At 42.8% G+C, this 12,512-nt stretch overlaps 1 protein-coding gene across 1 annotated transcript; it reads left to right on the top strand.

The window, feature by feature from the left end:
* Window positions 1-2,631: 2,631 nt before the first annotated feature.
* Window positions 2,632-12,034, top strand: LOC123724058 (ras-related protein Rab-33B). Its single transcript, XM_045716291.1, has 3 exons — window positions 2,632-3,051; window positions 5,294-5,472; window positions 9,970-12,034. The coding sequence occupies exons 1-3, from the start codon at window positions 2,833-2,835 to the stop codon at window positions 10,346-10,348; spliced, it is 777 nt and encodes a 258-aa protein (XP_045572247.1). The 5' UTR covers window positions 2,632-2,832; the 3' UTR covers window positions 10,349-12,034.
* Window positions 12,035-12,512: the final 478 nt, after the last annotated feature.

Genomic DNA, 12,512 nt, shown 5'->3' on the forward strand with positions numbered 1-12,512 from the left:
GAATATATACTCTAATTACATAGGGACAGATGCAATCAATCATTGACACACTGAATATACAACAGTCAGATGCATGACACCATCACAACTTAAAGATACTACTCTCACTGAAAACATAAAATCATTACCTAGAGATATTTTTGCAAGGAAAGACTTGGGTCATGAAAGTAGATGTGAATTTTTCAAATATAAAGTCAGAGTGGTAGCCATTAAACGTGCCAAAGAGCTGATGCACTTAAAGAACCTTAGAGAAAAGGAGATGATGAGCAAGCTTGACAGTTTTCTAAAGAAAGAGAATCTATCTGAAGAAGAAGAGTCTGTATTTAAGTCTTTACAACTAGAATTAGAAAGAAGAAGAGTCTGTATTTAAGTCTTTACAACTAGAATTAGAAAGAAGAAGAGTCTGTATTTAAGTCTTTACAACTAGAATTAGAAAGAAGAAGAGTCTGTATTTAAGTCTTTACAACTAGAATTAGAAAGAAGAAGAGTCTGTATTTAAGTCTTTACAACTAGAATTAGAAAGAAGAAGAGTCTGTATTTAAGTCTTTACAACTAGAATTAGAAAGAAGAAGAGTCTGTATTTAAGTCTTTACAACTAGAATTAGAAAGAAGAAGAGTCTGTATTTAAGTCTTTACAACTAGAATTAGAACAGCTTTACACGGGTCAAAGGGTGCCTTTGTAAGGTCAAGAGCAAAATGGATTGAAGAGGGGAAAAAACAATAGTTACTTTTTTGCACTTGAAAAGAGAAACTACAAAAGAAAATCTATAACTGCACTCAAAATTAACAATGTTTTATGCAAAGATCCCATTACAATATTATCATTTGTCAATTCCTTTTATGAAAACCTTTACAGCTCTCAATTTCAGGAAGATGGTTGTGAAAGCTACATTTGCCACATTCAGAATTATGTCCCTGTAATTGAGGATGATTTCCACTCAGTTTGCGATTCACCTGTGTCAATTGAAGAAATTAGAGAGGCTCTGAATTCAATGAAAAAAAGGGAAATCTCCTGGCCCTGATGGCCTATCAGTTGACTTCTATAGACAGTTTGGGGAGTTACTACAAGACCCGATTTTTAATATGTTTCAGATTGCATTAAAAATGGTGAAATGGTCTCCACTATGAAACAGGGCCTTGTTTCACTGATTCCGAAGCCCATTAAAGACCCTTCTCTCATTGACAATTGGAGACCAATTACTTTATTAAATATTGATTACAAATTGATTGCTCTGGTTTATGGCAAAAATTAAAGAAAGGAATAGATACCATTATAAATGAGACTCAAACAGGATTCATGAAGGGCCGTCACATCAGCTCTAACATTCCTTTAGTCTTGGACCTTATAGATTATTCAGATGCTATTGACTCAGATGCGGTTGTTCTGTAAAGCCTTTGACACAATTGAACATCAATTTCTCTTTAGGTCTCTTAAACTTTTTGGATTTGGTGAAAATTTTATCAAAGTAATTCGCATGTTTTACAAAGATATAAATAGTTCTGTGCTATTAAACCTTAATACTTCCAAAATATTCAGTATCAACAGAAGTGTACGACAGGGAAGGCGTGGGCTTACTTGAGAAATCTTGTTGTAATAAATATATAACACAAATTCTCCATTCACAAAACCAACTTACACCAAGAGGAAAATGTTTCTGGAACATGCTTATTCCTGACATTGTCTGGGAAAATGCATGGTTAAGGCCTAACAAAGATTGTATACCAAACTAAGTTAAGGAAGTGCACTTCAACATTCTACATAAGATATATCCATGTAATTCTATGATATCCACATTTGTGGCTATTGATGATATCTGCGTTTTCTGTGAAAAAGGGGAGAATCTGTCTCGTTCTTTGAATATAAATTTGTGTCAGAATTTTGGGAAAACCTTGCAAAATACTTATTTACCATTATGAACACGACCCATGTTTTTGACATGAAAGATATAATATGTTACTCTTGCAATGATAACAAGACCACTGAAATGATTGTGAATTTTTATATTCTTGTTGCCAAATTCTTCATACACAAACAAAAATTCCAATATTACTATTTTTTTTTATTGAATTTAACTATTTTATTAAAACATTAACCCTAGTGAACAACAACAAGAATAACATTTTCCTAAATCATTACAATAAGATTTTTTCAGAGTGATTACAATTGTACTAGAATTGTTTATTTTTTTATAAATTTTTTTGCTCCAGTATTTTCTCATTAATACCTGCGTTCTGTTTTGTATAATGTAAGAATGTAAATTATTGACCTGTATTTGAATAAAAAAAAAATAATAATAAATAAAAAGACATTCATTTGATGTACATGTTAGTCTGTCAGTCAGTTACTGTCGTCCTCAGCTGTGGTCCCTTTATGCCTCCTAATGTCAGTGTTCCAGAGTGGTAAGAGACAATATTGATGACATATTGAGTCTATCTATGGTTATAGAAGTCTAGAGACACAAAAACGAGGAATTACTAGACAATCTTGTCCTGTACAGAGGAGCCGTTCATTAAGCGTGGAACTTCCTAGAAACCCCCTGGCGTTCCGTCGACAGTAAATAGATTCCTCCCGTCCTCTCGCGAGCTTTATTACCGTGCTGTCATACGTGGCCACCGGCCAACAAGTTGCACAATTAGCATCAGGGGAGTTTCTAAACTCTCCGCTCCTTCCACAGACAATGACAACCAGGGAGAGTTTATAGCCCAGTCGGCGAGTTGCCATTAACTTTGCCACTTTTATATAACGTCAAAGACATCGACATAACATATTGTCTTGTTGGGAGTAGTTGGAGAAGCCTAGATATCACTCTTTAATTAGAGTTTTTACGCGATATGGAATCATCCCTGGAGTTCTCAAACTCTTTCACCAGTGTGTCTTCGCCCTCCGCGCGGTGTCGGATCTTCAAGATCATCGTGATCGGAGACTCCGGTGTCGGTAAAACTTGTCTCACCTACCGGTTCTGTGCCGGTGAGTTCCTCGACCGAACCGAAGCCACCATCGGTGTCGATTTCCGTGAGAGATTGGTCGAGGTCGAAGGCGAGAAAATCAAGGTAAGAGAAGTATAAAGTTTAAACCGTTATTTGCAAATGTTATGAACGAGTTGGGTCGTAATTAATTGGTGCATTACACAATTTAATGCACCAGAGAATCACTGCGTAAAGAAAATGTGCCTCATCATTTTTATGTTCACGCATTTTGAGAAGGTGTTGTTGATTTCTTTGAGACAATTTTTTTTCTATAGATATTTGCACTTTGTAAGCGTTACTCGTTAAACCTTTGTGTTTGCAGCTGAATCTGCGCCTACTATTGCGCATGAACATCAGTCTGTGGTACTATCTCTGGTCTATCAGTCTTAAATGCCCTTTGAAATATAGTTGTATTTGTACAGGACTAACTAACATGACTACTGTGTGGTGAAACAAAATGTAATCTATGTAAACGGTCCGTTTTTGACCTAAACCAGTGTAGGATATCTAAGTGTCATTAAAGGCTCAGTTGAAAGGACTGACACAGTACTGTTTGTTTGGCCTATTGGATCAACAGTCACTGTTTGGTTCGTTCAATACAATGGACGTTTTTTTTAACTTGAAACTAGTGTGTTTCAGAGTTACATGTGTAACCGATATGAAATGGCTAGTTAGTTAGTGGTGGTGCGCGCTAATATCGTTTCTATCGGGTGACGTCACTCGCTGTGAGACCTGAAGTAGTTTTTCCCCTTGCTCTGTAACGGCTGTGGCTTTTGTGGAGCGATGGGTAACGATGCTTCGTGGGGTGTCAGTTGTTGATGTGTGCAGAGGGTCCCTGGTTCAAGCCCAGGTTGGGGTGGGGAGAGGGACGGAAGATATACTGTTACACATACATACATACAACAGAACAAACCACATTTTCAATGCTTTTATATCTTTGACACATATGACAAAGGCTGTATCACAACCGGCTGTGATTGGGAGTCCCATTGGGAAACCTTTGTTCTCTTTATCAGAGCAGGGCAGACCACATGATAGAGGAAGCATGTCATGGTGATGAACAAAACATTGTTTTGCATCTGGGTTAAAGAAAGATAGAGGAGGCCAGACATGGGCAGAATACTTATTTAAAATATTACAAATACTTGAGATGCCTTAGGTTGCCTGCATGGTATACTGTTTTCACTTTTGGGACTATCCAATTGGTTCCATTGTGCAAGGACAAATTAAATCAAGCATTACTCACCTGCAAGTATTTTACATAATGTATTTCTGCCTTTTGGCATTCGTGTATTCTGTGTTTCTCTCTCTGACCTACCTCAGACTGCTTCAAAACACATATCTCGTTTAGGGGCCAAAAGTCCTCCATGTATTTAATCACAGCCAAACATTCCACTGCCTTTAGACAGTCTACGGAAACGGAGTGACAGAGCATCGTATACGGTCCGTTCCAAAAATGCAGCAGGACAAAAGTATGTAGAAGTCGATGCAAACTGCGCTCCGTTTACATCATAGGTAGAGGCCTTTAGAGACTCGAGGTTACTGTAAGACAGGGTTGACCTTCTGATTGGATGCACATATCATGAGAGAAGTGACGAGAAATCGTTATATTGACGTTGGTCTTCTATCTGCTGAGTCGATATATTGATGAAGTAGGATAACATCATCTGCTGACTAACCCGAATGTGAGAGAGTTTATACAGCAGCCCTCTCTCTCCCCCCGCCCCCTCTCTCTCTCCCCGCCCCCTCTCTCTCTCCCCGCCCCCTCTCTCTCCCCCCGCCCCCTCTCTCTCCCCGCCCCCTCGCTCTCCCCGCCCCCTCGCTCTCCCCGCCCCCTCTCTCTCCCCCGCCCTCTCTCTCTCTCCCGCCCCTCTCTCTCTCTTGAAATCTGCCACGCCCCCTTTAAATCAGCTATTGTTTTTCTCAAAGGAGAAATGCATGCAAACATTTATGCTACTTATCATTTTATCTATAAAATATCTTGTCCAACTATCAAAATAAGTTTTTATCACTTTATACATTTATTTTGGGATTCCACCCTCTAAACCTCATTAGCCTAATGACGCGCGATTGGAGAAGTCTCATTTCATACAAGCTCATTTTCTTCCACTTTCCCTCTCCTCACCGCCTCTCCTGGTTTAACTTGACCTTTTTAAAGGAGGACAGAGAGGATGGAGGAGAGAGGACGCAGGAGGTGAGCAAATCTAATTGAGAAAAGGCCTCCCACTCCCTCTGTCTGCTTCCCCCTCTTTCTCCATCTCTCTCTAAAACCCCTTCTCTCACATGTAGAATAGTTTCAACCCCCCAACCATCTCTCTCCCTCCAGCTCCAGCTATGGGACACGGCGGGCCAGGAGCGTTTCAGGAAGTCTATGGTCCAGCAGTACTATCGGAACGTTAATGCTGTTCTCTTCATTTATGACGTCTCCAGACCAGACAGCTTCAGAGGCCTGCCAGCCTGGATAGAGGAGTGTAGACGGTACTCACTGGGACAGGAGATAACCAGGTTAGTTATATACACACAACCTGGATAGAGGAGTGTAGACGGTACTCACTGGGACAGGAGATAACCAGGTTAGTTATATACACACAGCCTGGATAGAGGAGTGTAGACGGTACTCACTGGGACAGGAGATAACCAGGTTAGTTATATACACACAGCCTGGATAGAGGAGTGTAGACGGTACTCACTGGGACAGGAGATAACCAGGTTAGTTATATACACACAACCTGGATAGAGGAGTGTAGACGGTACTCACTGGGACAGGAGATAACCAGGTCAGTTATATACACACAACCTGGATAGAGGAGTGTAGACGGTACTCACTGGGACAGGAGATAACCAGGTTAGTTATATCACACAACCTGGATAGAGGAGTGTAGACGGTACTCACTGGGACAGGAGATAACCAGGTTAGTTATATACACACAACCTGGATAGAGGAGTGTAGACGGTACTCACTGGGACAGGAGATAACCAGGTTAGTTATATCACACAACCTGGATAGAGGAGTGTAGACGGTACTCACTGGGACAGGAGATAACCAGGTTAGTTATATACACACAACCTGGATAGAGGAGTGTAGACGGTACTCACTGGGACAGGAGATAACCAGGTTAGTTATATACACACAACCTGGATAGAGGAGTGTAGACGGTACTCACTGGGACAGGAGATAACCAGGTTAGTTATATACACACAACCTGGATAGAGGAGTGTAGACGGTACTCACTGGGACAGGAGATAACCAGGTTAGTTATATACACACAACCTGGATAGAGGAGTGTAGACGGTACTCACTGGGACAGGAGATAACCAGGTTAGTTATATACACACAACCTGGATAGAGGAGTGTAGACGGTACTCACTGGGACAGGGAGATAACCAGGTTAGTTATATACACACAACCTGGATAGAGGAGTGTAGACGGTACTCACTGGGACAGGAGATAACCAGGTTAGTTATATACACACAACCTGGATAGAGGAGTGTAGACGGTACTCACTGGGACAGGAGATAACCAGGTTAGTTATATACACACAACCTGGATAGAGGAGTGTAGACGGTACTCACTGGGACAGGAGATAACCAGGTTAGTTATATACACACAACCTGGATAGAGGAGTGTAGACGGTACTCACTGGGACAGGAGATAACCAGGTCAGTTATATACACACAACCTGGATAGAGGAGTGTAGACGGTACTCACTGGGACAGGAGATAACCAGGTCAGTTATATACACACAACCTGGATAGAGGAGTGTAGACGGTACTCACTGGGACAGGAGATAACCAGGTTAGTTATATACACACAACCTGGATAGAGGAGTGTAGACGGTACTCACTGGGACAGGAGATAACCAGGTTAGTTATATACACACAACCTGGATAGAGGAGTGTAGACGGTACTCACTGGGACAGGAGATAACCAGGTCAGTTATATACACACAACCTGGATAGAGGAGTGTAGACGGTACTCACTGGGACAGGAGATAACCAGGTCAGTTATATACACACAACCTGGATAGAGGAGTGTTGACGGTACTCACTGGGACAGGAGATAACCAGGTTAGTTATATACACACAACCTGGATAGAGGAGTGTAGACGGTACTCACTGGGACAGGGAGATAACCAGGTTAGTTATATACACACAACCTGGATAGAGGAGTGTAGACGGTACTCACTGGGACAGGAGATAACCAGGTTAGTTATATACACACAACCTGGATAGAGGAGTGTAGACGGTACTCACTGGGACAGGAGATAACCAGGTTAGTTATATACACACAACCTGGATAGAGGAGTGTAGACGGTACTCACTGGGACAGGAGATAACCAGGTTAGTTATATACACACAACCTGGATAGAGGAGTGTAGACGGTACTCACTGGGACAGGAGATAACCAGGTTAGTTATATACACACAACCTGGATAGAGGAGTGTAGACGGTACTCACTGGGACAGGAGATAACCAGGTTAGTTATATACACACAACCTGGATAGAGGAGTGTAGACGGTACTCACTGGGACAGGAGATAACCAGGTTAGTTATATACACACAACCTGGATAGAGGAGTGTAGACGGTACTCACTGGGACAGGAGATAACCAGGTTAGTTATATACACACAACCTGGATAGAGGAGTGTAGACGGTACTCACTGGGACAGGAGATAACCAGGTTAGTTATATACACACAACCTGGATAGAGGAGTGTAGACGGTACTCACTGGGACAGGAGATAACCAGGTTAGTTATATACACACAACCTGGATAGAGGAGTGTAGACGGTACTCACTGGGACAGGAGATAACCAGGTTAGTTATATACACACAACCTGGATAGAGGAGTGTAGACGGTACTCACTGGGACAGGAGATAACCAGGTTAGTTATATACACACAACCTGGATAGAGGAGTGTAGACGGTACTCACTGGGACAGGAGATAACCAGGTTAGTTATATACACACAACCTGGATAGAGGAGTGTAGACGGTACTCACTGGGACAGGAGATAACCAGGTTAGTTATATACACACAACCTGGATAGAGGAGTGTAGACGGTACTCACTGGGACAGGAGATAACCAGGTTAGTTATATACACACAACCTGGATAGAGGAGTGTAGACGGTACTCACTGGGACAGGAGATAACCAGGTTAGTTATATGCACACAACCTGGATAGAGGAGTGTAGCCGGTACTCACTGGGACAGGAGATAACCAGGTTAGTTATATACACACAACCTGGATAGAGGAGTGTAGACGGTACTCACTGGGACAGGAGATAACCAGGTTAGTTATATACACACAACCTGGATAGAGGAGTGTAGACGGTACTCACTGGGACAGGAGATAACCAGGTTAGTTATATACACACAACCTGGATAGAGGAGTGTAGACGGTACTCACTGGGACAGGAGATAACCAGGTCAGTTATATACACACAACCTGGATAGAGGAGTGTTGACGGTACTCACTGGGACAGGAGATAACCAGGTTAGTTATATACACACAACCTGGATAGAGGAGTGTAGACGGTACTCACTGGGACAGGAGATAACCAGGTTAGTTATATCACACAACCTGGATAGAGGAGTGTAGACGGTACTCACTGGGACAGGAGATAACCAGGTTAGTTATATACACAACCTGGATAGAGGAGTGTAGACGGTACTCACTGGGACAGGAGATAACCAGGTTAGTTATATACACACAACCTGGATAGAGGAGTGTAGACGGTACTCACTGGGACAGGAGATAACCAGGTTAGTTATATACACACAACCTGGATAGAGGAGTGTAGACGGTACTCACTGGGACAGGAGATAACCAGGTTAGTTATATACACACAACCTGGATAGAGGAGTGTAGACGGTACTCACTGGGACAGGAGATAACCAGGTTAGTTATATACACACAACCTGGATAGAGGAGTGTAGACGGTACTCACTGGGACAGGAGATAACCAGGTTAGTTATATACACACAACCTGGATAGAGGAGTGTAGACGGTACTCACTGGGACAGGAGATAACCAGGTTAGTTATATACACACAACCTGGATAGAGGAGTGTAGACGGTACTCACTGGGACAGGAGATAACCAGGTTAGTTATATACACACAACCTGGATAGAGGAGTGTAGACGGTACTCACTGGGACAGGAGATAACCAGGTTAGTTATATACACACAACCTGGATAGAGGAGTGTAGACGGTACTCACTGGGACAGGAGATAACCAGGTTAGTTATATACACACAACCTGGATAGAGGAGTGTAGACGGTACTCACTGGGACAGGAGATAACCAGGTTAGTTATATACACACAACCTGGATAGAGGAGTGTAGACGGTACTCACTGGGACAGGAGATAACCAGGTTAGTTATATACACACAACCTGGATAGAGGAGTGTTGACGGTACTCACTGGGACAGGAGATAACCAGGTTAGTTATATACACACAACCTGGATAGAGGAGTGTAGCCGGTACTCACTGGGACAGGAGATAACCAGGTTAGTTATATGCACACAACCTGGATAGAGGAGTGTAGACGGTACTCACTGGGACAGGAGATAACCAGGTTAGTTATATACACACAACCTGGATAGAGGAGTGTAGACGGTACTCACTGGGACAGGAGATAACCAGGTTAGTTATATACACACAACCTGGATAGAGGAGTGTTGACGGTACTCACTGGGACAGGAGATAACCAGGTTAGTCATATTAAAACCCAATTCCATTTGTCCTTTTTTGTTAAATCGCCCCCTTTACACTTGATCATTTCCACATGGCCCAGAGGAACTAGCTCTATCGCCAGGATCAGATTCAGAAAAGCTGTATTGTGTCAGCATTGGGCAGCTGTGTTACACACACCTCAACCAACACACAATAACAACACAGTAAACACATTGTTTTGAATACTCTGTAGTGGCCAACATTGCCTTTTGGGTTGTAACCTGTAACGTTTTTAACTCTCCATCTGTCTCCCCCTCTGCAGGTTCCTCGTGGGCAACAAGAGCGACCTCCGTGACACCTGCAGCTGTGACCCCTGCCCCATCGAGGTCGAAGGTCAGGTGACACGGGATCAGGCCCAGAAGTTTGCCGCGGCCCACGGGATGATTCTGTTTGAAACGTCTGCTAAAAGCCTCCCAGGGGGAGGAGAACCAGGAGAACCAGGAGGGGGGCATCAGCACAGCGTGGAGGATGTGTTCATGGCCCTGGCCTCCAGGCTGAAGAGACAGACCAGACCCCCTCCCCCGGTTCTCAACAACACAGGAGTGTCTGGGTCGTATTGTGGCTCCTATACAGGGACAGCTTCATTCAGACTGCCAGCCAAGAAGAACCCTCATAAAGACTTCTGGACATGCACCTGTTGAGAGAGGGAGGGTGAGAAGAGGGATGGAACATGGGATGGAAGGAGGGGGGGTGGGAACAGGGGAATTTAGGGTGCCCACCAAGAACTCAGAGAGAGACTTCTGGACATATACCTGTTGAGAGGGAGAGAGAAAGAAAGAAGAAGGAGAGAGGGGGAAGTCCTCTCTGATCAAGGCTACTGAGGGGAGGACAGCTCATAATAATGGCTGGAATGGAATGAAACACGTGTTTGATACTATTCAATTTACTCTGTTCTGGCCATTATTATGAGCTGTCCTCCCCTCAGCAGCCTCCACTGATCTATAGCCTGCTCTCAGAGCTGTTCCTTCTATAGCCTGCTCTCAGAGCTGTTGTCTCCTTCTATAGCCTGCTCTCAGAGCTGTTCCTTCTATAGCCTGCTCTCAGATCTGTTGTCTCCTTCTATAGCCTGCTCTCAGATCTGTTGTCTCCTTCTATAGCCTGCTCCCAGAGCTGTTCCTTCTATAGCCTGCTCCCAGATCTGTTGTCTCCTTCTATAGCCTGCTCTCAGATCTGTTTGTGCTCTTGCCAACTCCGTTGCCAACTCTCAAGCCAAAAATGAAAGATTGGTACCCAGGATAAAGCATTAACGAAAGGGTCATCCTACTAATTCGGTGCCTTTTTGAAAACGTTTGACTTCACCTAATTTTAACATTCTGTCATAAAGAGTACATGTTCAACTTCATTCAAAATATGTTTCCCATCTCAAGAGGATAAAGAAGAAAATTACTATAGTAAGTGCCAAATACTGTAACAGGGTTGACCGTGACGGGGTTGACCGTGACGGGGTTGACCGTGACGGGGTCGACCGTGACGGGGTTGACGATTTCATCTTAAATCAGCCATGAATCTCCTTGTGACAGGGGGAATGGAAGCTTGCTACTGTATGTGCAACAGGGGGAGGCAAGCTTCCCAAAACATTTTTAATTGTTAAAACATTTCTAGCCTGTCTATCTGAAGGTAACAGGGTTGACTTGTTATGCTCGACCCGCTCAGTTTTACTCCACAAAACACCAGGAAATGGACATAAAGAGTAGAACCAGCTCACCTGTTTTGACACTATGATTTGACTACTAGATGTTCAATGTTTCTTTGGGAAGAAATATTTAAAATAGGAATATTTTCACCATATTAAAATGAGAGTTCAATTCACGTAACAGGGTTGACCTTAAAATGAGGGACTGAATCACTAATCACAAAATAACTAGGTCTTTACAATGATGGAGAAATGTTGGGGTTAATCTTCCTAGAAGTCAGAGAGGGTGCACGGAGGGACATTTCAAAATGCTGAAGTCTATTCATATAAAATCTGATTTATTGAATTCTCCATGTGGTCTATATTAAATGGCACTTCATTTAATATAACAGGCTTTTCAACTTCAATATTGGTGCTCATTTTATACCTAAAATATCAAAGGGATGCAAAAGGCCCTCATTTCGTGGAATGACCCAAAAACAGTGGAGACTCTTGGAGATACTCCTCTGGAAGTACTGCATAATGTAACTTTCTGAAGCTTGTGCAGTGGGTCGTCTTTTATGTGTCTTGATCTGTCCATCTTTGCCATATGGTAATTGTATAGCAAGAAATATATGACTGTACATTATCATCCATGATGTGTGTAAATGTTTTCAATATTCAATAAAATAATCAATGTTCTACAAAGTTGTAATCAATAGTACCACTCTTTTCTTTGAACTGAAATGGGTTTTATATTGTTAGTCTGATTTTTCACAGCGATCTAATGCAGGTCTGTATGACTTTTCAGTGTTAGTTTTGCAGGTAAACTATGTACTACAGCACAGCAAGACTAGAACACGTTCAGTATGTTTCTTGGTCTCTGGATGACAAGGAGACAGTCGCTGCCCCAGGATATCAACTGTGAAAAGGTTACACTTCACAACCGATTTACTCCTGGAAACACTCCCATGGTTACTGTGGTAGAGGGACTACACAGGAGGAGTGGTGTGTTGGTCATGCAGGAGTGTGGGCGGTTGAATGGTGTGTGTGTGACTGAGGCCGTCACATGACCCTTCTTCTGCTCAGTGCAGCAGACGACACACTTGCAACACACATGCCACCAACAGCTGTGTGTGTGTGGCGACAGTATGGTGCAACATTCATCGGTTAGCTGACAGAGAGGTCCTTCT

The sequence above is a fragment of the Salmo salar genome, chromosome ssa04 (genome assembly GCF_905237065.1).
Source record: "Salmo salar chromosome ssa04, Ssal_v3.1, whole genome shotgun sequence".
Classification (NCBI taxonomy): Eukaryota; Metazoa; Chordata; class Actinopteri; order Salmoniformes; family Salmonidae; genus Salmo; species Salmo salar.

Bases quoted from the DNA above. Each gene is read 5' to 3' on its own strand.
- LOC123724058 (XM_045716291.1), top strand. From the start codon at position 2,833: ATGGAATCATCCCTGGAGTTCTCAAACTCTTTCACCAGTGTGTCTTCG. The intron at 3,052-5,293 runs GTAAGAGAAGTA...CTCTCCCTCCAG, and splicing joins TCGAAGGCGAGAAAATCAAG to CTCCAGCTATGGGACACGGC. The intron at 5,473-9,969 runs GTTAGTTATATA...CCCCCTCTGCAG, and splicing joins CTGGGACAGGAGATAACCAG to GTTCCTCGTGGGCAACAAGA.